General features: G+C 31.1%; 1 protein-coding gene across 4 annotated transcripts; it reads right to left on the bottom strand.

Annotated features, from left to right (window-relative positions):
• Nucleotides 1–525: 525 nt before the first annotated feature.
• LOC113523377 (bestrophin-4) lies at nucleotides 526–25,312 on the bottom strand. Of its 4 annotated transcripts, none has more exons than XM_052902369.1 (13): nucleotides 24,918–25,312; nucleotides 13,910–14,020; nucleotides 13,179–13,350; nucleotides 10,501–10,703; nucleotides 9,045–9,213; nucleotides 8,682–8,930; nucleotides 7,845–8,105; nucleotides 5,546–5,777; nucleotides 4,754–4,901; nucleotides 3,961–4,046; nucleotides 2,870–3,058; nucleotides 2,155–2,291; nucleotides 526–812 (listed from the first exon to the last, which is right to left on the bottom strand). In XM_052902369.1, exons 1-13 carry the CDS (start codon nucleotides 24,986–24,988, stop codon nucleotides 696–698), a joined length of 2,145 nt encoding a protein of 714 aa, XP_052758329.1. In that variant the 5' UTR covers nucleotides 24,989–25,312; the 3' UTR covers nucleotides 526–695. The 4 variants fall into 4 exon arrangements, with proteins under 4 accessions (XP_052758329.1, XP_052758332.1, XP_052758331.1 ...); XM_052902372.1 differs by having other exon boundaries at nucleotides 7,872–8,105; XM_052902371.1 differs by having other exon boundaries at nucleotides 2,164–2,291; nucleotides 24,918–25,311.
• Between the last annotated feature and the right edge of the window lie 1,078 nt (nucleotides 25,313–26,390).

The following is a 26,390-nucleotide window of genomic DNA, read 5'->3' as shown; positions in this document are numbered from 1 at the left end:
GGATTTGGCCCCGTGTGACTTCTTCTTGTTCCCAAAACCAAATTGGTACTTCGGGGGCGGCATTTGGGGGACATAAATGAGATAAAAAAAGCTACGACGGGCCAGCTGAGAAACCTACAACCAGAGGACTTTCAAGGAGCCTTCTCACAGTGGAAACGGCGTTGGCACAAGTGCATTATGTCACAGGGGGAGTACTTTGAAGGGGATAAAATTGATTTACCTGAATAATTGTAAAATAAAATTTTTAAAAAACTTTTATACGTACTTTCCGGACAAACCTCGTACATAGTCTCCATTACTAACAATCCCTTTCCGCCAGTCAATGTTTAAATTATAATAAAAATATTAATCTATTACATATAATTTATAACAACTTGAAATGGCAAACAAAATAACAAAACCTAATTAGAAAACCACCCATACAGACTTGAATACCAAAGTATACAATAACAGTCATGAAATCTTGTTGCCATTTCTGAGTACTAAAATATCTATATGGAATAATAGTAAGCAATAAAAACACTGTTTTAGATAATCGATTTATGTACACAATAAATATACCTACATAATATCTTTTAAGCATTCACACATTATTCTTCTTAAGAATATCCGTACAGTATAGTATCACAATAACTATTAATACTGAAATGCACTGGTCTCGAAACTTAATCCCATTGAAATATAAAACTACTTTGTCAAGTGGTGTCCTGTGAGTCGTTTTTAACTTTTTCTTGTTTTTTCAATTCTGCCGACTGTGCTAGTAGATCCTCTAACAATAAATCGTTATCTATTAGCTCCATGCTACCCGTAGGCTGAAAAAATAAAAGATATGACTTATTAATTTTCTAATTCAACAAACCAGTTATACAATCTTCCGGGTACCTATAGTGAGGTGGATGAGCTACAAAAATATCGAGTATTATAACTATCTATTCGTAGCAAATAAGCTTAGCTCCCAACTTAATCCGCATGTCTTTCATACTAATGTATGAATATTATCGTAAATGGAAATACAAGATATAAACTTATGTATAAAATCTTATTCAACCACATAAACTTGATTCAGTCGTTCCTTCAGCGTACTCTGATACTGTATATTCTCGCGCTGGCGAGTTTACCATTTCATTACTACTCAATATAAAAGAAAGATTTAGTGACATTTAGGCGGACTCCCTCATAGTACTACATGTTTTACTACGAATAACTCTAATTTAAAATTGTACAATTGGTTTAGCTAATTCTATTAAAAACTTGCCAGTAATGAAATTTAAAAGCGCGTTAATTAAAATACTATGTGAAAACTAGTTTTCATATATAAATATATAATATTGATGAATTTAAAAAGATTAAATTTAATATACAATGTTATGTATCAATTAATCTTTATATGTACTATTATATCGACTGTTAATTATTCACTGACGAATATAGGCCTTACCCCTGTAAGGGGTTTTTTTAACAGTAGTTAGTAGGGGTATTGGGAACCGCAGTCAGAGTTTGGTGATATTTTAAAAGTGGCGCTGCTGTCCATTCCTCCTTACGTTACGTTCCTTTAGTCGCCTCTTACGGCAACCACGGGGAGGAAGTGTATGTACTATATATTACCTACTGTCTATAACATTTTTTAAAACTGTAATGCCTCTACATTTTTATATGTACTTAATACTACTTAAATGCAAATTGTAAGACTCTTTGCCTATATGGTCGTGTTGTTATGAAGTATCACAAAATAATTAAAAGATCTTATACACTCTTTATGTATGAGCATTGTATTTTGTGATACTGCAATAAATATTGATTTGATTAAAAAGAAATCGTGCTTCAGTAATATATATTCAAACATCTTCACAATCTTAGTGTTGTGGATGATCATGGGCGGCGGTAGTCAATTACCACCAGGTGAGCCGCATGCTCGTTTGCCCCCTGTGTTCTAATAAAAAAAGAACTGGATTTCTACTACTGTCTATGAAATTTATTAATCGGTGTGAACATTCATAAAATGTAATAGCTATGATAATATAAAATATTGAACCCATAACGATTATGACCTCCCAACAAATACCATTAAAAACTAATAAATACTGAAAGAAACACAAGTAAGAGTCGTGGACTTCACAAAAGCTAAATAATAAATGGGAGTGGAAGTTTACTGACAATATTAACCTGCTGTGCACTGACGGAGCGAGCCATAAGTTTCTGTAAATGTTTTTCACGACGTTGCTGATCTCTTATGCTTCGCAATCGTTCGAAATCGTCTATATCTGGATCGTCTCCTCCGTCTACCTCATCCACTAGAAATAAAAAAAGATATAAATTGTAAGGTATTATACTTCATCCAAATAACTCTTTAGGCATATAATTAAAACACAATAGATGTACTTTACGGGCAGTGTGGTGAAAAAGCTGTAACATCACAGAATACACTGTGAAGCCCATATACATGTAGTATACACTACATGCGTCGCCATTGCTATGGACTAAGGAATTATGACAATCACATTATTTAAATATTTATTTTATAGGCAAATGTTAATTAATACCTTAGCTAAAACTATCATAGATTTCGTAGGGATATATTGCCAATGTTACTGATAATGAATATAGAAAATTTTTAAAATCTGTTGAGTAGATTTGTTTTTAAACAAACATACAAATAAATATTTACTCTTTATAATATTAGTATAAATACACAGAACTACACGACACGCCAGAAATTTATAAAAGATGAACTATAAGTATACCTATTCGAAAGCGGACCGTAATCGACATTAGTGTGAATTTTTACTTAATTCTCTCAATAGACATCTGCCGTAACGTTAACAGACATCTATTGTAACATTATGAAATGCAGAAGTAAAAAATCCCTTACATAAAGTCTGACTGCCGGCGGCGCTAAGCGAAGGGCCAACGTCGCTGTCGAGGCGCGGGCGGGACTCGCCGCTGATGCTCGGGAACGACGGTTGAGTGTTGAGAGACTGCGCGGCCGGACTCTTATCGCCCGCTTCGTCTACACCCGAACGCGACCAATTCGTCGGCGCCGACATGGACAACCTTGTATCTACATATATCGTTACATATTATAACCACTACTATAGTTTAAAGAACTTTATTTATTCAAAATTTAATAACTTCATTGTTGCCTTTTTAAAATTGTGATATGGAAATAGCTCTCCTGGTGTCCCTTTGCTACGCATTCCAAGAACACTTAAAAACTTCAGAAATTTCATAATTCACACACAAGTAAAACAAATTTTGTGAGATTACGACAAGAAAAAGAAAATCACTCGCATAAGAGAACTGCAAAAATTACCATGGCACCGTTCATGCCTTGGAAATAAAGTACTCCAAACATCCATACAAGGATAAAATATAAAGCAACGTGCCATGCAGATTTATAGCATCACCTACTTATAGCGTGTTTGCTGGGTGGTCTGTGACCATCCTATAAACTAGGCGCCCACTTCAGAAACCAAATAAAGCCTTTTTGGGCATACAAAGACATGTCTGTTCATGGCATATACACCTTTTTTACGAGACCTCCCTCTCTTGAAAATAATCTTAAATACGCCAATTTCATTTTAAATTTAAGTTTTATACCGCTATCATACAATAAATAATATGTTTCTCTGAACTATATAAGTGTTTAAAATATATAATATGTTCATAAAACAGACTCATAATTTTTGCTTAATAGAAGAATTACGTATTTATGAATAATAAGAACATTTTAAAGTATGATTCATGAATTGTGTCATTCAAAATACACACGAAAAGTAGATTTTATATAAATAAAACCAATCAAGTAATCATTAATAGAAAATTAAAGTTTTACTAAATTAAATACTTTTATATAAAACAAATACTAAAAAATCCATGTGTATTTTATAACCCCTACTACTACAACTAATCATATTACCTATTACCATGCCTGCATGCATGCATAAAGACATGAATACTTACTGGAGCTATGATTCGAGTTTCTCGATGGCACATTTACTGGTTCGCTAGGAGCGGTCGCCTTTTGAAATACACTCATCGCTGTTGGCCTGAAATATACATTTATAATAGGTAAATATTGTATTCAATCAGAGCTCACAAACATATAATCGCAGTAAATATGCTGTTGTTAAAATGTGTAAAGTTATGTGTATTTAGGCTGCACAAATTAATTATCAGTGATTGATTTGTTATTATCACATATGATAATGTCGCTTATGCAGTACATCTCGTACATGCATGGACATGTCTTGCAATATACAAGTTAATGAGATGTCTAGACTGTCTTGTTGTTTTAGGCCTTTAAGACAGATTTGTCTTTTTGAAGGTCGAAATATCGAATTTGTTTGAAAACGTCGCTGTGTAATTACTTTTATTTTTATAATTTACTAGTTTTTACCCGCGACATCGTTTGCGTAAACAGGATATGTTTACTAACCGGGATAAAAAGTAGCTTGACCTGGCCTTTTCATCCTCACTTATCATCCCTCACTGATGCCCCGCCAGTATATATCGTTAGCGCAGGCATGGCCATCATTCCATTATCATCTACTTAATATAAATATTAGTAAAGATGGTACAGAAGGAGAAACAATGGCTCTATTTGTAGACAGAGCTCATCTGAACAGATATCGATGGCTCCTCAACGATAGTTTGCTTGCGATAAAATAACAAACTGGCATTAAGGCATCTCCTCTGCAGATTGATTCAACATGATGCTGTACCTGTTACTGAATAATACGACTTTTTATATTACCTGTTTTCTGGTCGCTTGGCCATGCTTGTAATTGTAGCTTGTTCGTCAACCTCTTCGATGACCTCATTAGCTATTTTCATGCTGCCACCGCCTGCAGTGGCCGGCTTATTGAGGGTTGGATTACTTGCAGATATTATAAATCGAGACACTGAAAATTTTAACAACAACAATTACAACAAACGTATATTTTGTCTGGAAGAGATTGCTTAGCAATAAGGCCGCCTTTTGTATCACTTCTCATTAATATTTACTGTATTTGTTATTTCTCTTTTACTTGGTGCAATAAAGTGTAAATAAATAAATTTCGTTTTATAAAACCGCATCGGCTTTGTAAGGTGTTGTGACAATATAACTTTATATAGGTATAATTTTGAAATCGGTTAAATATTTTTTGTATTTATCCATTATAAGCAAATAATCAAATCTTTCTAATTTATAATATTAAAATTCAAATTCAAAATATTTGTTATTCTCCACAATACTGTATGAACAAACTATTTACTTAAGAATACTCAGTGTATGATACTCTTTATCATATTAATTTAGATAATAGAATATCGGCAATTCCTACGTGTTCTCATTATGAAGTTTTCGTCCTATAGAACATGTAATGGGCATATTGACTTAAGTGCAATGTAATTAATTTATCATATGAGAGATTTAAAATTATTTTCATGTTCCATAAATATACTGAGTTTCGTCGTGTTACATCTATTCCCTTACATCATGTACCTACTAAAACTAGATATTATTTATGTAATTATGGTTATCAAAACCCGATTTTAAACCCACCTCCATCAGGTTGCGACGGAACTGTAGTGGAGCCTTGTCTTTGGTCTTCTTTTGAAAACAACCTTTTCAACATTGAAGTAACAGAGTTGGTTCGGGTCATAGGAGTCTGTTGCAATGAGACCATAGAATTTGTTGATCCCATGGAATTTCGGTCTTCTTTTTTTCCTCGTTTGCTTCCTCTCGACACGATGAAATGTATACCGGAAGCAGCATCGTCGTTCATTTGCAATTGCTATTTGGATATTAAAAGTTTATATGTTAATAACTGGATAATTTATTTGTCCGTATTTTTAACAAAGAAATGGACAAATATCAGAAGCAAAAGTATATTATTAGTTAAATTTAGTAGATAGCAAGTTCCATGTATAGAAACAAGTAAGTACCTAAGATACGTATTATTTGAAACGCCTAATTCTTAATTACAACATTAAATTTTGATATTAAATTCTGGCTTCAATTTACAGCAGATAAAGAAAGTTTCCGTTAAAAGCCAAGAAACAAACAACACGATAACTGAAGATAGATTTTTCACATGAAAACATTAATTTGAACAAGATAGTATGTGGATAAAGTAAACACAACACGAAGGTCATTGTACAAAGCATTAATAGATAGGTTAGTCTAGATACATAACACGCATAGTAAATATATATGTACTTATAAGTTAGGATAAAAAATTAGCACTATCGCACCGAAGCTGTTAACTATATGTATCTTCTAAGGACCAAACCATAATAGAGCTATGTTAATATAGGTAAATATATACTGTTAATCTTTAGAATTTATTTCTACTAGGTAAGTAAATTATTAGTTCCATCTTTATAAAAATAATAATGGTTACATTATACGACTAAATCTATTTCAATATACCTATGTATATTAATACTCAAAACTTAAACAGATATAAGTATGACTATTCTATTTCTTAATTATTCTAAAAACCGTTTTGCCATCGTTAGTTACGCAATATACCTCATAAGTAAAATGCGATTATTTACTGCAAAGGGCTGCCAAATATTTATATATATTTATATTCAATGTTACTTCTTGGATTACTCATATTGTGAGAAAGTAATACTTTTTTTTTATCTATTTATATCTTAAACTACGATATAATTTTATTACAGTTTACGTATTAGCCCAATAAGGAAGTTAATAGCTTATTAAGGAAAATGTATTTAAATGATAAGATAAAATATCTATATCCCATGAGTATATGTTTAAAATAAACCGTTGATTCATTCTATTTTATTTGAAGCTTCATTATATTTTTTACTATTACTACTGTTGTACTTTAAAATTGTTAATATGAATAAATCGAAATGCCATTGGTTGGTAAGTATATCTCTTAAAAATGGCAATTTAGCGTTTATTAAAATTTCTGTATGTCTGATAAAATAAATTTACAGAGAAAAAATATCAATAGGAAATATGAAATATGAATATAACCACCGTCCGGTGTTAAGTCCGCCAAATGTACATAGAATTTTACTATGCATTAAAGTTTAAATAAATAAATAAATAAAATAGGGCAACGACTGTCGGATCAATTGTATTTTATTATATAGTTTAAAATATTTATTTACTCTGTTAGAATATAGCTAAAATCAATTGACTTTATGAAAAAAAAATACAGTATAGACAGTAAAATGTACTGACTGTTCAGCTCTGATCAGCTAGCTTTTAGTAAATAGACTCTATTTACAAATAAAAAATGTCAAGTTGCGAATATTAATAACATATTTTCAATTCATATCGCGTAATTGCGTTGATTTATTTTAAACGTTGTCTTTTGTTATATATTTATTACATTTGCAGAGCTATTCAGATTTTAGCGTCAAAATAGATATTTTCCTACATTGAAAACATTGTCTTTATGGCATAATTATGCAATTTAAAAGTACATGAAGTTGAATATCTATTATGTTTTATATTTTACACGTGCATGGTAGTATCATATAGATTATTTAGTATGGAGTTTAAACAAATAACACCTAAATATTTTAAACACATAAATATCTTAAATAAAGTGCAGACTCGACTGTACGTATGCGTGACATGAACAATTTAGTATACAATAATAAAAATTAAAAACGTACAAGATACATTATTGGAAATATGTAATAAATGACTGATATATGCATATCCAAAATTATAAATATATATAATACCCAACCGGTTACATTATTGATGACTGTATAAAGAAACAAACAATATATTGGCAACCCTTAACACCGACACACTGCTAAGCTCCATATAGTCCGAGCGTGCAGCATGCGTATAATAGGACGAGTCTAACCTCTGGCGGGGCGAACTTGTAACTCACGGTGTTGGATGGCGCCATCTCGTCGATCTTGACCGAGGAGGGCGCCACGGTGACCATGCTGCGTTGCCGCGCCGGCACCGCCACACGCGCCGTCGACGGCTCGGGGTGTTCCTCGCGCTGGTTCTCGGTAGCTATCGTGTATGGCAACTCGGATGGGAACACCTGGTCCCAGTACTGATCCCTGATCAGCTCCGGATGCTCATGGTGCATTTCGTCTACTATCATATAGGAAACCTGCGCATTGGAACGGAAACTGCTTACTCATAATGTATTATGTATTATTTAAAAAAATTGTTTTAAAAATAACTAAAGTACCTCATGATATTGACACAAAATACAAATATTATAAACAGATGAATCGACAACAACATCCTTTTTGATTAACCAACTTGTTCTTGACATGTTCTCAAAAATAATTATTGCAACGCATTAACAGAAATTAATTTTAATGTGGCATGTTAATAAAACAAAAGGGAGACTTTGTACAAAAGTCGATTGCTTGGGTACCTCTGTCCCATTCGTGTTTCAACCGTGAAGCAGTTGTGTTTGCATGGCTGTGTTTAGGTTTGAAGAGTGGAATAATAGTGTGCATTTACTGGGTACAGAGGAATAACACCTGAGTCCTCAGGAATGGCAACGCATGGGGGGTATCATGGGCGAAACAGAATACTCTGTTATGTCCATAGTACTGCTCATGTCTATAGGCGACGGTTACCATTTTTCATCAGGTGGGCCGTCAGCTTGTTTGCCATTCTAAGTTGTATAAAAAAAAACAATGTTACATTATAGATACTAACATTAACCACTTACCTGTAAATCCCTGTCTATCAGCCAATTCACTTCAAAGTCATCATCGTCTTCGCCGAAGGGATTTATTAAAGACTCCGCTACTTTCAACCAGCCCATGTAGAAGAAGAATTCTAATGTACTAAATATAGGAAAGTAAAGATCTATATTACTGATTTGGACTGAAGTACTATGAGATTGTAGTTTGTTATCGACCCACTGGCTACCCAAAGCAGAAGTTATAAAATATGAGTAAACGGCAATGGTAACTACCTGAAATGAGAAAATAGCGTTTTAATTAGAACAATTAAGAGAATTAATCACAAGGATGTTGTATCACGCAAAGCAGTATGTATCTGGCTAATTAAAATGTATGTGTATAGGTACCTGAGTATACACTAAGGGTACGCTGATAGTATCGTAACTAAGTAACAGTCCAGCTTGTCCTCTAAATTTGTTCAATTCGTCTATAATAGTTTTTACAGCGAAGTCATCTCTTATGCGGCCCTCTTTACGGGCTCTTGTCACTATACTGGTCGCCCAAACTATTGGTAACCTTGAACGGTAGGAGATAGAACACCATTTAATAAGATACTGAGATTATTAGTAAATATGGAAGCATGTTTGTGATTAACATATTCACATACAATCGTTTATATATGTAATTTTAGTATGTATGTATATCAATAATTAGTGGTACCGCATTCGAGTATTCTGACACTTCCCTATGGTTGACTGGGAGAGAATTCTTTTAGCTATGAGTCCGCAATGTAGACATATTTGTACTAATGAATAAATAAATAAATGGCCTATCGTCAAAAAATAACAAATGAGAAACATATATAGCCGTATGGTCCCGGCAAATGAGCCACCTCTTTCTTTTTCGTGGGTGTCGTGTGAGGTAACTAAGGGAACTTAATAGTCGAGGGATGGACAATAGCTTTCCTCTTTAAACATCACCAAAGCCTAACTGCGGTTGCCAAACCTCCTGCCAATCGTGGCAACTACTGAAAAACCCTCCAATAGCCCTCTATTGGAGGGTTTTTTTTCGCTAAAAGATATATCTCAAAGAGTAGACAGTAAAAACCGTGCCAAATTTTACTTCATCCACCTTTACCTCTCGTCTATAAACCATACTGATTCCATAGACAACTTCTCATTTAGACGGTAGAATTTGTACAGAAAAATTTAATAGACAACGTAGTTTTACGAGTTTGAATTGACGACCTTGTACATTTAAAATAAATAATATGATGGATAGTCTTAAAACTCTACCAACCCCCTTGCAAATTTTGAATCGGTTGCAAGATTCTATTATCAATTTATATCTTCGTTCATAGTTTTACATTTATGATCTATTACTAGTATCATAAATGTGAAATTTAATGAACATATTTGGATGTTAATCATACACACGCCAAATGATAGATTCGAATTGAACACTGTAATATTGTTTTCAGTTTGTTTAACATTCGTACGTATGTATGTCAACTATGCAACACATTCAAATGGCTATCTATATATTACGTGTAATTAACTATGATAATATGATGAAGAACCAAGAAAATCAAAAGCAGTTTTATTCCATGACGTAACGACTGATTTCTTCCTGTTTATCATTATAAATTTTATATTAAATGTTACTTAGTAATGCCACTGCGCTCTTGTACCTATTTAATACGATTTATTTCACTGAAAGATATTTATTTATAAAACCTTTAAGTGTTCACCTATCTCGCATAAAGTTTGAGATTAGAAGACTATGTTACATGTTCTATTTTAGATTACGTGGCAATCAAATAAGTATATATAATATTTAAATAAGCGTCTACATATATCTTACCAATGTTTAGATGGCTTAGGAAACTTATCGTTGAGATTATCTAGAATTGTTTTCTCATTTTCTAGTAGTAGACCAGCTTCTACAAAGTTGCTGAGCATTGGGAAGCGTTTCTTGACTCGAGGCGAGATCATAGTGAGCACCATCGTGAGACACAGGCACACGTAGCGGACTATAGTGCGCCGCATCAGTCGCCCCCGCTCGTCCTGTTCGCTCAAATGTTATAATAATTCAACTAAGTACATCCCGTTTTATTCATCACTTGTTAAAATTACCTTAACTATCTACGATTTATGCTCATATGTCGCGTAAATGAAGGAGAAAATCAGAAAATAGTGATACGTTATTGAGATTGCAAGATAAGGGTACTTAATTATATTTAAATCTAAACAATACATGATATTCTGAAGTGGGTGTCCTTAGTTATTATTATTAACGTAAAAAAATACAAACATATAACTATATACGGGATTATATAACTTATATAATTAAAGCGTTTGTCATTTTTAAGATTAGGTAACAATTTTTATCAACTCTCATCATATCGAAATGACTCCACTGAAGGTAATACTGATATATAAATGTCACAGCCAAATGGTACAACTCGCCCAATTACAAATCATCTAGCCGGTTTGCAAAATTAGATTCTACCAAAACCGAAAATTAGAACTATTACTAATAAAATAAAACTAAATATCTCACGTACATTTATCGGCTGTATTGGGAAATAAGAAAAGTTAAAACAGTAAATAAGAATTATTGTACAATAAATACGGCTATTTATTCGCTGAGCGTTTTAATGTGAATAGAGCTTTACCGATCCTCGCAAAATTGAAATGTGAATCAATCATCCGCTTCATAAAATTGGTATTTTATTAAATTAACCGCAGTGAATATTAAAACATTGGTAGCGACATACGATAAACATGACGTAAGCTAACAATATTTTAAGAATGATAAAAGATATCTATCTAGTACCTAATAAGTTCAATGATAAAGTACTACATTTTAAAATTTAAAACTATTGTACTAGCTACTGTAAAATAATAATTAACATTAAAATATTTTATACCTATTCACTATTGTAATGTTTGTACCCAATAATTTGCAATAAGTATTAATCCAATGTAGAACATAACGTGACGTCATATGGATAATAAGTGGAAGGTTAAATTATCAGAATTCTTGATCGAGATGCGTCCACAGATACATGATTTAGTCGAGTGGTCTTGTAGCTGTGTGAGGCAACTAATATTCACATATCATACACGTAATTAGATACTAAAATAGAGTTCTTTAGATTGTGTGATACGTAAACATTATTTTTAGCGTAGATATTTACCTACCTAGTTGATTAAAAATCTAACTATCAATAGGTAAATACAAAAAGTGAAAAAGTCAATGTCACATATATACAAAACGATATCAGAATATACCCGAAAGATATATACAGAAGCAAATAGATAACTTAGTCATTAACAGTACCTTTTAATAGAAACAAAATCAATTATATTAATCGTATATTAATTCTAGAAAATTTATACAAATACAAAAAACATATTTTTAATGGCAGAAATAAATTGTATACCTATCTAATTATTAACATAAATACTTATGTATTTGGGTAGTTAAAGCAATTCTATTTAAGAGAATATAACGCACGCCTATTAAAGATAAGATAAAAGTAAGACAATGGAATTGTTATAAAGCATTATTTTGAAAACATATTAACACCATAGATAAAAAATATTCCCGTTACGTATCTTTTTAATAATTTCAGCCTACCACAAAGAAAAAGTTATAAAAGTGAACTAACAGTTTTCTCTAAATAGTATTAATATTATTTTGATCAAAATTCTTGCATAATGTCATATATGGATACGAGATCATAAACTAAATAGAGCGGTAAGATTATGTTATCTATATGTAAAATATATAAATGCGTAAGGTTTACTTGAATGTTCACCTAAACCTTATACATTAATATATTTCAACAGCTCGAATCCTTTATATATTTTACAAAACTTAGATTATATAGATAGAGCGTCTCCATACAACTTCTTTGATAAACACAAATTAACTTTTTTATTCATGCTGCGTGAATAGGGTTACCATAAGATACATTTATTACTAAGAATATGGAAAAAAGTATACTGTAACATTAAATTAAAAAATAATTACGTAACATTTTTTTTAAATTGAAAATGGCCGCTATTTTAATTAATGTGTGTATATTAATTTCTAAGCAATACGTACATCTACATATTTATATCCGAAAATTGTTCCAAATTTTAATTAAAAAATCATGGAAATTTTTTATCTAATTACTTACAAGGTTAAAAAAAGCGTTTAATTTTATTAAAAAAAAAAAAAAAAACAAGTCTACCAATTTGACGTTCAGTTGACTAAAAGTGGGCCCGTTTTTTACACTTAATGCTCTATTAAGAATAATCTAGTGCAAAAACTAACATCATCACATAGCTTTTATTCAACATTTTAATACGTAAAAATATGCATATTAAAATGGATTTCAAATAAAATAATCATTATTAACTAAAAATAATAAATAATGTATGTATAACATACCTATTTCTTTTTACTAAATCTAAAAATTTAATAAAAAAAAGCAAACTTTCAAACATAAAAAGAATTCATTTAGGTACACACATTACATTACATACCTGCCCGTGAATGGTGGCCGATACGAATACCGCTATGGAGTCAGGCCACGGTATAGTAGTGTATTGATTCCACCAACGATTCATCACAACTGTCACATAAAAACCCAGCACAAAAGACAATGGTATCACATTTCCATGAAAACTGCAATAGTTTACCACGCCTTCAAATGTCCTGAAAAATTAAGGTACATATTTTATTACATTTTAAACAAACAATACGAAATTTCAACAATATTATATTAAGCAGATTTTACATCTAAACAATAAACAGTTTGTAAAAATGTTTTTATGTGAATTATTTTTGAATAAAATTCGGTATAAATACACCTATAACATGAAGCTTACATTAATATTAGACTAATTTTTGCCCTCAAGTTTTAATAGATTTTGGAAGTAGATAATAAAACATTACATACGTAATATCTCCGCATTTTTAGTTCGACTTTCAGGAATACAACTTTTACATACCACATCCAACTCGGTGCAATAGTTTTTGTATGATTGTGGCATAAAGATACAGACAAACAAAGAAATATTTCAGCATATAATTTTTTTTTCTTAAATACATCTAACGTACAAACGTAGGCTATGTTTGTACGTTAAAATTTTGTTATAATTAATTATATAAGATACTTTCATCCTAATTAATGTGAATAAATTATATAAAGGTTGAATAACGTGTGTTAAACATACATTTAGACACATAACATTTAAAGAAAACAAATATATACCTTTTCGATTCCTCGTTTAGTAAGAGACGATAAGTTAAATTTAATAAATAATATATCAATAAAAAAACAAGAAGGTCGAGCCATACTAGTTTGTATATACTTCCCCGCCATCTGTAACAAACAATTTACATTTCTAGTCAAATTAGTCTACTATTTTCTTTGCATTACTCGTACTGAATTGGTATTTTTATATAGATTTATAGACTTGTAACAGCATTAGAATAGAGTGTTATGAATACTAATTTGATGACAACCATTTATAACTCTGCATAATACAGTTTTATCACCAAACATTGAATGAGACTTACGTCATTATACGAACCAATGACTGTAAGAACGGATGGGACATAATGTGCATTAATGTATTCGGATATGTTGTTCGTTTTGAACATTAATTGACATTAACATTTTATGCTACAAACGAAGGTTTATGTGAATCGATGCCATCTATTCGAAATGACTTAATACGTACGTATTGAATAACGTAAATCGAGATACGCTAACGCAATGGAAAATCCAAAATCTATAAAATATATCGAGCACTGTCCTTTCCATGGCTCGCTAAGGGACTGGACTAGGGGAGATTTTTAATACAATCATATAACTGCACTTGTAAGACTGATGTAGTGCAAATTTCTATTTACCTAAAATCCAAAGCAGTGACTTGACTTATTCCGTTGCTTAACTAATCGAGGTGCTGCTCTGTTTTATGACTTTAAAAAATTCAGTGGATACACAAATGGCATATCTTTTTTTTAAATCATAAATCGATTAGTTGACATTTGTAATTTATACTATTACTGTTTAACCATGAAAATAATGTTATTAATCGCTCAATACTTAACCAACGATTGCAACCACAAAGCAAATATATAAAATAATATTATTGTGATTTCAATTAAACTAAACAGTGTTCTCCCCAGTCAATGAATCACTGGATTGTTGTAGTAACTACTTTCTTCTCGATTTCATGACGTCATGCTTTTAAACAAGTATTGTTTGCTTACTTTATATCACATAACGCAATTTACAGCATACATATAGCTACATATGTCGTCGTTAAAAATCTTTCAGTATAATTCACAAAGACAATACAATCAGACGGTTATTTTTTATCGTTTTGATGTATAAAGACATTGACCTTGTAAACCGAAGTGGGAGATATAAATTACAGCTGGCTGCTGCTGTGTAGCACGCACTGTTCTAAAGAATTAAAAGCATTAAATTAACACATGAGTATGAGAATACGCCGCGCATTAACTAACAATACTTGTACATAACGAACAAAATATTGTCCAAAATTTAATTAGTTCATTTTAAACAAGTTTTGAAATGTATTAAACAATATGCCTAAAAATCGATTGAAACTAAAAGAATAAAGAACAAAAATGGGACTAGAAAATAGAACAACTGGGTTAGAATCCTAAAACGCTCTTAGTACATTTATCCAAATTAAAATTTGAAAGAACGAGAATTGGTTCGTCTAAATCCACCTAATGGCATCATGTAGAAATTGAAAGTACCCATCCAGTTACATCTCATCGCATGCTATTTTAAATCTACATTTGTATTTATCTCTAGATATATCTTGATGATAATTTTATTTTCAATGCTGTACGAAGGACTCGTAATGCCATACAGTTAGGTATCAGTAATTATATACATAGAAATAACCCCGTAACAATATGTAGATTGTTACAAGAGCCATCATAGCTGATTGATATATTGAATGCCTTAAAGCTATTTTGTTTATAACAATTCTGAAAAAGATTTATAATGGTGTTTTTAACGACTAATAAATTGTTTCCCCACTAACATTATAAGTATTGTAATAAATTATATAAGGCTTATAAGGCTTCATTTGTACCTTGCTAAACTTCCCATTATGTTTTATATGATATCTGATTCTTTTATCGAAAACTTAGCTATTGGACTAACACTAGAGAAAAGTTCTTAATTCTATACTAACATGACTGTATTAATATTAAACGTAAAAGCAAGTTTGTTCCTTTGTTATTTTACGCTAACAGCTTAACCCATTGTTATGAAAGTCATGCACCTAGCATTTAAAAAAAGACATGTTATTTTTATCTCAGTCAACCAAAATGTTTCATCACGCTAGACATGGGTCCACCTAGTTAACAATAAATTACAGATTAGATGAACAAATATTAGCACGACTTGAATTATTTTCTTACACTGTGTGATCACTGACGAGATGAAGATAAACCTTCCCTTCAATACATACTTACATCAAAGGAAATAAATGAATAGAGTAAATGAATCGACTGAACTTGCAATACCATCGTTAGGTCCATTATACAAATAATGAACAGTATGTATCACAACGGGATATTACGTCACTATACGGTAAATAGTTTACAACATAACACCAATCTTTACAATAGACAATTATATTTGGAATTGTATAGAATTCAGAATGGTAATTTATCATAACGAAGCTGTTTGCCGCGGTTTTACTCACATGCATCAAAATCAGTTATAACAGATAATAAGTATTATAATAGATTTAAATGAAATTTGGTACACAGGCAAGTTATAACTTAACACGTAAAATACTTTAAATACTAATGCACGCGGATAAAATCACATAAGATAACTAGTATAAACTAACTGCTTTATGTGACTTTGTCTTTATACTCGTATTAGTAGGATTGATTAGCTATTGTAACGTTACGTACGCAAAGGAACAAATTGGTTGGTTTTAAGTCTTTGTATACACTTTTGGCCTGACAATGACCACATCTATCTCTGATAAGCTGATGAATTTACGTATAACATCGCGACACAACTAGACATTAGAGTTCGCCAAAATTGTGAGTAAGCGCCAAATTACAAAGACAGATGAGAGCATTGTCTACAATGTCGTGACTCATTGAAACAGATGTGCAAGTAAATATATTTTAAACTTCTTATGATAGGTATCATTGTAAATGCAAACGCTTTGATTCTAAGTAAGCATAAAAAATAAAATCCCAATTAACCAACCAATTAAAAACCCAATTGTAACATGTCAATTATCTAAATCTAAGTATTGATCAACACTAGTCAAGCTGTACAGGGTAGCAACGGTATGATGATCTTTACACGCTAACAACACACTGTGAATAAACATAAAAAACTAAAATCATATATATATATATATATATATATATATATATATATATATATATATATATATATATATATATATATACAGGTCTGCCCAGGTACTCTTCGATAAAAAAAGATTAAAAAAAAATATACAAAAAAATAATTTCTTAATATGAATAGAGTAAAAGGTAAACGATATATCTATTTAGAGCTATTCTAAATTAACGAAAAAGGATCCATGAAGTTGAACAAGTAAAAACTAATCCTGACGATACAACAATAGCGGTGTGGTGCTGAATATATATAGTGCATCGAACCCACGTTAAGTGGGGCTGGGGAAAGTGCAGGGTGTACTGAATATTTAATGTCCCTTGCCTCGTAATCACTAAGGGAAACATTTGTAGTGGACACGTCGTAAAGCTATGGCACTCTGTTGTCTACTAAGTTTAGACTTGACTAAATAGGAGATGAAAATTGGCCTAACAATCCTATACTTACTTTAATTTTGACATTACTAAAGATAATTACATACCATGATATTTGGCTGATTACCTACCTCCACGATGCTAATTAAGCAGTGAATGTATAGCATAGATATATGAATGAAAAGTAGGTTAACAATGTCTTATAATTTTGTGAAACAGTGTGTGACAGGATTACAATTTTGTGAAAACAGTGTAGAAATACTTTTGTGTACGATCTCGTCTTAATTTCATCATTTTTATTGAATATAGAATTGTATATTTTAAAATAATTGTATTAATGACATTTGTAGATTTATTCGCTCTATTAATATTGTCGCATTTTTTGATTTAATGTAATGCTAGTTAGTTATGTAGTTATTCTTTATTGTACACAAAAAGTTATTGAAATAGAAAAAAAAAACAAACAATAATGCACAAAGGCAAGCTTATCTCCAAAAGAGATTAGTGTTAAATTCATTCCTCGACTCATAGATATGGGATACTTTTGTTGATAATTGGTTGCTTTAGATGCAGTCTCATATCTGCGAAAAATTTTTAACATATCTGAGGTAATCCCTCTAATAGTCGATTGCACGAACAGATCATTGACTACCCGTTGCGGCTTCATGAGCCCGCATGGTTTCTATCGAGCCCCAAGGCGTGGACAATTATGATTTCATATCACACCAATGTATCGTATTCTCCTGAGGTGTAACATGCACGTATTGTAGGCAAAGGGATTGTTAGTAATTGGTTTTAACTGCCGCATTGCTAGCAATAAACCCTATCAAGTCAACCTGCACGCGGTTCCCACTGGAAACCATCGTGGTTAATTCTACTGGAATTCGTCATGATGGGCTAATTGACCTGCTACATCGTCACCTATCATCCATCACTGGTGCCCTGCCAGCGTATACCGATAGCGCAGGCCGAGTGATCATTTCATTATCACCCATTAAAAGAAAATATGCACGTATTTGTTTTTAAAACGCTATATACATAGATATTTTGTAACCCCTAATTAATAAACGGGTAATCCTAGCCTAAATTGTGGAGATGTATTGTTTATTTACTATATCTATTGCGAATATATATATTGTAATATTACAAGATTACTAGACAAAAGGTTTTTACTTTACTAACAAAGTAAAAGCTTTATAATCCGATAAGATTTGTAATGTGATGTAATGTAAATTTTGCACATTGGGTTCATGATCCTCATTAGCATAAATAGCAATAATTTTCCCGGTTGCAATTTTGCGATGTATTCCAAAAGTCTCAGTCGTAGTCCATAATATGAATATATATTTTTTTTTATTTTACGACTTCTAAAGAGTCGTAAAACATAACTTGTTCAGTTTTATGAACTAAACAACGGCTTTATTTCCGCGTTTTATAACAGTCTTTCATAATTTGGCGACTATCTTATAATTTCAGTGTTATTTATAAAATCTAATAACAAACAATTTGTTTGTTTTTAAATAATATATTCAAAAGTGTTATTATAAATAATATTACCTTCCTTTCTTGATATGAGGTTTAATATGGAGTTTTTCTTGTTTCGTACTGTTATTTCTGGTTTGTTCCCTAAAAATCTAGTCGCCGCTTATGACATCCTAAAAACGAATAGTGGTGTCATGTTGTAATTTCACACATTACACCTTACTTTGTCATCACACTGGATAGATTTTTTTAAAATCATTTGGCATTAGTTCTTTGCACTTAAAAGAAAAAGGAGGTCCATAATAATTACCAACGCTAAATATAACATTAAATTAAAAACTAATATAATTTGAGATCAATAAGTAGATATAATTTGAGATTAATAAGTAGAATATTTAGTCAAGCAACTTAACAGAAAAAATATCTCGGTCTCCTCATAACATAGGCTTAATAATACGTACTTAACGTCTAAGTCTGCTTGAAATTTACCTCTTCATATAATAACGGCTTAACCAATAAATCATATTTGGCATACAAATACTAGGTGCATTTGGCATTGACAAGACCATAAGCTACTTTTTAACCTGATGACGCGCACGATGTCGCGGATAGAGTAGATCTAATTCCTTATAATACTAAGACTACACCCACACAACCTCCTGTTTCCAAACGCCGTTAAAGCAGTTTTAATAAGCAGCGTTTTTTCCTAGAATGTCTTTTTTTATTTTTATATATATTAATTTAATAATAATAACCTAAGTTAGAAAGGGACAAAGTATTTGCGTAGAGTTGGAACTGAGTTGAATGTATCGATCTGCTAACTTGTTGGAGCGACGACCTTTGAACACGATTTTCTGCAATGCATTTTCATTTCAATTCTTGATCAACCTAAGCGGGAATAATAGGGGGAAAGGGATTGTTAGTTATATGGTCTAACAACCACATCGCTAGCAATATATCTTATCAGGTCGACTTCCACGCGATTCCCCCTGAAAACTATCGTGGTTAATTATTATTGAATTTATCACGATGGGCCAATTGACCTGCTTCATCCTCATCTATCATCCCTCACTGGTACCCTGCCAGTATATACCAATGGTGCAGGAGTCAAGGTCACCATTTCGTTTTCAGCCACTAAAAATACGGACATAATATTACTATCATTATAAAATAAAGAAATATAACGCTGCAAGAATTTATAAGATTACACAATCCAGCTCTTCACGTTTGTAAATGACACACTGTATCCAAATCCAATGCATTGCTGCATTATACAAGTGAATACAAATTCGGTTTCGTAAGCTGTCAATGTCTTCATTCTAATTTAGTAAAAAAAGGCGCAAAACTTTTTTGCATAATCTTAAAATATATAACGTGTCTTTGTTTAATTGTTTCGCATCGGCCTGTGCGTTAGAATAGCAACCCTAAAACAATTTTCTTGAAAAGTGGCAACGGTTTCTTTAATCTTCTAGCATGCCTGTAAATCAGTATTGTGCCATTAGGACTCCAATTTCCGCACAGACCGTTTTGATGTTCCGTAACCATTCGATTTCCAAAAAAATACTTATTATTTAGGGACAGTAGGGATTTTTAGTTTGTCTGCATTGTTTGTAAGATACAAGGTTTGTATTTTAAAAATACAAAAAAATTTAAAATATATACAACCTTGCATGTTTAAAACCTGTTGAACAGTTTTTGCAGTTATCAATTATAAACAAACAAACATACATAAAATTAAATCTTTCTTCTTTATAATATTAATGTAGATTAGTATTAGAACAGACAGATAATGGAATTAATTTTTAATAATATACTTCAACATACACACAAGAGACAAAGCTAATTCATTTAAGTAAATCCTAAATAAATGAAAAGACTGGATCGTCTGTATCATACAAAAATATGTGAGTGTCCTAGAAAAATAAAACATACTAACATGCGACACAGTATATCAATGCATACGGCGGATTTTAGTTCCTGCTGAGATATCCAATTGAACTTATATGTAGGTATTTTATAAATAAAATTGTTAGATATAATTTATAATTAAATCTAATGTATGAAACAAAAAGTCCTATACTTCATTATATTATCAAACCTAGTGCCGTTTGTCAGCAGATAAATTACCGTACCGTGAACTGTGCCGTATGTATGTCCTCAGAGTATAAAACGGAACTTTATCCCCTTCGCAGATAAATGTTCATAATCTACGTAAGCCTTTAATTGAAATTTATAAAAATTGATTAAATTAATTAGGTTGTATCTTGCGCTAAAAATTTGGACTCACATATTTACATTTTACAACATATACTATAAAAACATTAAAAGGAAATTACGTTCTCAAACATGTCAAGAATCAGAATTACATCATGCTGAAGACAATAACGATGAAAAAGGATTAAATTAAACCAACCTAAACGTACTAAGTAAATTAAGGCTTACAGTTTGTATTCTAAACATAGATGGTAACAAATGTCATTCTTCAAGGCCAGTAACTTCAGTACGAGTCAGAAAATGTATAGACACAGTGGCAGTTTCCGATGACGAAATAAACACAACGCTTGGGCAAATGTACTTAATTTGCTAACCTTATCACACCTACAAACAATTTATCATACAGTGACAATCTCGAATGAAGGCATAAAATAACAATATAGTGAAATCAGAAAGTAATAAATACTATAGTTTATATTTCTTATAAATTCATTTTGATTATCACAAAGTTACATTCACACCAATTACTAATTTATTGTTACGACTATAATGCTTTAAAGATATATATTTTTACAACTTTAAAGATTTACGATCTTACCACAAAAATAATTTAAAACACTGTCAATCTAAACAGAACTTTATAAAATTATTAAATATCGTTTCGTTACGACTTTATTATTAAGAATATTTGTCGGGAATATATTAAAATTATAATATGTAAAGATTAACTGACTTAGAAAACATTATCTTGCCCTAAGTATATCACCATCCTATCTCTCAAGTTGGAGCAAACAATACACCTTTAAAAAATTTCATTACAATCGCTTGAGTGATTTCGGAAATTAGCGTAAAGGATCCTTATGATACGAAATGTTTATGTATTAGAAAGATGATGATAACAATCCTATTGATATAATTAATTTTAGTATTTATCCTTTTATGTTTGAATGTTTATTATTCAACCAGGCTTATACATCTGAACGGATTTCAAAGAAATTTGGTACAAAGGTAGATTATAGATATACTATAGTTTATACACTAACATAGGATACTTTATATATTGATGCACGCAGGCGAAGCCTCTGGAAAAATCTAGTATTATAAAAAAGCGCCCTATTAAAATAATGGATGGAGACGTTTTTAACTTTTTGTGAAGATATGATGGATGGAAATGGTATGACAAAATCGTGGACGTGCACAGAAATTTAAATTCGAACGATATCTTGCCGATAATAGAGTAGACATATAAAAAAAGCACCAAGGGATCAATTTTATGGCATCGTTTCTCTAAAACTATCTTTAAAATTCTAATTTGCTTATTTTGAGGACTAATATGGACTCAATTATGATGGTCCATTAAACAGTAATATTGCGAAACTATCAGGCACTTCAATAACTTAAATGCCTTAACACGGTACATTACCGTACGATTTTACCGTCACAATATATTAGAAGAACATAATGTAATGTACTGTTGATTGGAGACGCTTTTTATGGTCACCCACGATATAGTCGCGGAAAATTTAAGTGCATTAAAAAAAACATATATTTTGCGTAAATCTTAATATATAAGTGCCGTAAGATATCAGTATCTATAAAATATCGATACAGTAACTTATAAAACATAACTAAAATGAACTCGTTTTAAAACTTTTTTCCTAATACATCTTCCAGCCTCTCCCAAAGCATACTACTGAGCATGATCTTCGGCTCTTTATTCTTGAACTACAGTGTCTTGTCAGTGTTAGAAAGAGGTGCAGATTGGTTTTATTACAATGTAGTCAGATATAGGGGAAAGGAACCTTTCCCTTTCTCTCCCATGGGTATAGTAAGAAACAACTAAGGGAACTTAATGGTTAAAGAACAGGGGGGGATTGTTAGTAATGTGAACTACCAGCCCCATTACTAACAATATTACTGTCAGGTCGACCTCCACTTGGACCCCCCTGGAAATCATCATGCTGAATTCCAGGTGCATTCATTATAATGGACTAACTGACCTGCCCTTTCATTGTCGCCTATAATCCATTACTGGTACCCCGTCAGTATATACCGTTAGTGCAGGCACAGATAATATAATACTATACTAGTATGAGTTACCATTACATTATTGTCCATTAAAAAAAAATGGTTGAGTGATGGGCAGCAATGTACCTCTTAAAACATGACCAAAACATAACTACAGTTACCAACTTGCCTATAAAGCAAAATAACTACTGACAAAACCCCCTAATAGAAGGGAGGGAGGGGTATGTTTGGGCAGTGGATTGTTAATAGGTAATATTATAATGATGAACCAGATATTTGCTGGTTTTTAACCAACCAACAAAAGAAGGAGATTTATAATTCATTTAAGTTTTTGACTAACATACTGTTACTTTTAGATTATTCTATTAGGTACAAAAGCCCTAATAAAATTGTACAATAAAATTGTACAGTACAGTAAAATTGTACAAATGTATTTTGTTATTTAATTGGCTATATATAATCAAAATTTATGATTTTATTTTTAAAGGTATATTGCTTCTATTATTTGATTAGATTCTGAGACTTCTAGATATTTTATAACTTATATAATTTAATTAATAATCATATCATCATATTGAAGTTGAATTGAGTAAACAATGGCAATATTTTTTTTTTATTTCAATATATTTTATCTTATAGGAATAACTTTTATACTTGATTGTACAGTCTATAACTGTACATTCTAAGGAAAGAAATTAATTCAAATCAATCACCGGAGGCCAGATCAAAAATTTAGTTTAGTAAGGGAGGTAGATTAATTGAAATATAATTTAGAAAATAAAAGGTAAAAGTTTTTTTCTTATAACATGACATGTGACCACACTATCTTGAATAAACACAGAGTCAAAATGGTCCATGAATTCTATCAACCGAAAAGAGAATATTCTCTTTTCGCCACTCCCAAGGGTTAGTCACATTATACCAGTTGACTAAATACTTTTTCTACCTTTACTTACTTTTTCGGCCTTTACAAATGAATACTTTGTCTATTATGCTATATTTGAATAATCCGAAATTATAAAGTGAAGGAAAGAACAAGAAAGACTTTTAAATAATTAAAAAACAATAATATTGATACCAAATAATTAACAAATTTAGAAAACAGTGTTAAATTAGTTCTAATTTAACCACACTGATTATAATTGCACAATGTCATCCATAATTTTTACAAACTTTTTTTTTTTGATAGATCTATCAATATATGCTGGAATTGAACAACTTTTATACCACAATTTTTCCATAACCATTTTGATCCTCTGAAAATAATACACTGATCAAATAAACTGATCAATTTATATGAAACAGAAAAACTTTTTTAAAAATTAAAAATGATTTTAAATTTTTAATCTAAATCATACCAAAACTTAAGAATTGTATCTTTCATTCTATATTGTATAACAGTCATGGTATTTTATGATACCAGACAATAAAACAATAAATCTATATTAAATTTAATGACATCTGTAAAACAAAAGAAAAATTATACTTGTTTTTTTTTTCACTACTTTCTTAACCAAAAACAGGCCAGTATATTGGGTATTTTGAAGTATTTGCATTAGGATCTTTTTATAATATAAATAATAATAATATGCATAGCACTTAATCATTAAATTACTACAAAGTTATACAATCTTTAAGTCGGTTTTACGGTTAGATTTTTTTATTACGCATGACATCAGTAACAGGCCAGACAGTGTTTACAACTTTATTCTTAGCTAAATCTAGAAGAAAACATTTTTACTCACCTGTTTAACACTTTTAAAAAAGTACCGAAACCTCTGCAGGTCGCAACTTCTCCAGTGTATGTTACGGTCATTTTAATGGTTTATATTAGTGAACTATATCACAGATAATCAAGAAGATATTTATGATAATATCTTCAATAAACAAGAAAGGGAATTAATTTAGAAAATGATGTATAGCTCACTATTGCAAGCAACGGATAAACTTTGCTAACATAATTATGTTTTAGCGGTTGACAAAAAATGCAAATTTCACAGTACATTATTGATTAACACATTACTACCATATTTTAATTATTAACATTATAGAAGTAGGAAATAAAATTATGTATAAAATACTTTGCAAAAATACAAAATAACAAAGTATTCCTATGACTACAGAAATCAAACTAACTAATAGTAAGTTGTTGCTATGTTCATTCTGTGTCAGAACGATCCAATCTGAAGTTGTCTGACTTTTTATGTCTGAGCTGTTTGCCAAAGATTGACTATTTATTTGACATTTGACACATCTTTGTTTGACACATTATTTAATATCAATCAATAATTGACATCACAATTTGAATCTAAGAACAAGGAATTACATAGAAGGAATGATAACTTCATTTCTTCTTATGCAAAAATAATTAGTAAAAAGAGGCGAAAGCTACACAATCAGTTGTCATTTTTCTCAATTCATAGCAGGCTAGTGTATAGAAAATGTTTGATACATCAATTATTTGTATATGACAAATTTTACATTACTAGATTATATATTTGACATAGTTTATGTAGAAAGTATGCAAGCATGTTGTATCTGAATTTGGTAGCGTTATACGGCCGTACAAGCTAAAAATATGGAGTCTTTTTGTTTGATCCTTAGTCTATAGATGAGAGAGCCAGTAATCACTGACAAGAGTATTTCGCTATCAGTAAAAGTTTTGGTGGGAATTATGAATAAATGTAAAAGATAATGTTTAACTTAATTAAATAAAACGTAATTTTCTTTACATGACTGAGTATTGGTATAGTTACCCATCGTTCATCATCATCTGCCTACCCTTATCCAATTATTATTTGGGGTCGACGTAATATGTTTCTCTCTTCAATTCTTCTCTATTCGCAGTCATTTCCGCATTTACTCCTACTTTTTAGGTCTTCCTCTGCTCTTATTGCTATCCACATTCATTCTTAATACATCCTTATCCTTACGCGTCATGTGTCTATACCAGGACAGACGTACTTCTTAACTTTTTTTTATCACTGACGCTACTTTCATACTTCCTCTCATATACTCTCATTCTTAATTTTGTCTATTTTTTGTCACACCATATACCCATTTTAACATTCGCATCTCAGTTACATGCAGTCGTCTTTCATTCGTTATTTTTGCTAGCTTACACATCGATCTGTATAAGACAGCAAACCCGATTAAGCTCTTGTAAATTTAAGAATTTGCACATGTAGTTGCCGTAACCTGCCGCTATTTCATCTATC

This window comes from Galleria mellonella, unplaced genomic scaffold (assembly GCF_026898425.1).
Source record: "Galleria mellonella isolate WM207_F2 unplaced genomic scaffold, CSIRO_AGI_GalMel_v1 utg90, whole genome shotgun sequence".
NCBI classification, from domain to species: Eukaryota; Metazoa; Arthropoda; class Insecta; order Lepidoptera; family Pyralidae; genus Galleria; species Galleria mellonella.
This window is presented reverse-complemented; position numbering and strand designations above follow the sequence as displayed.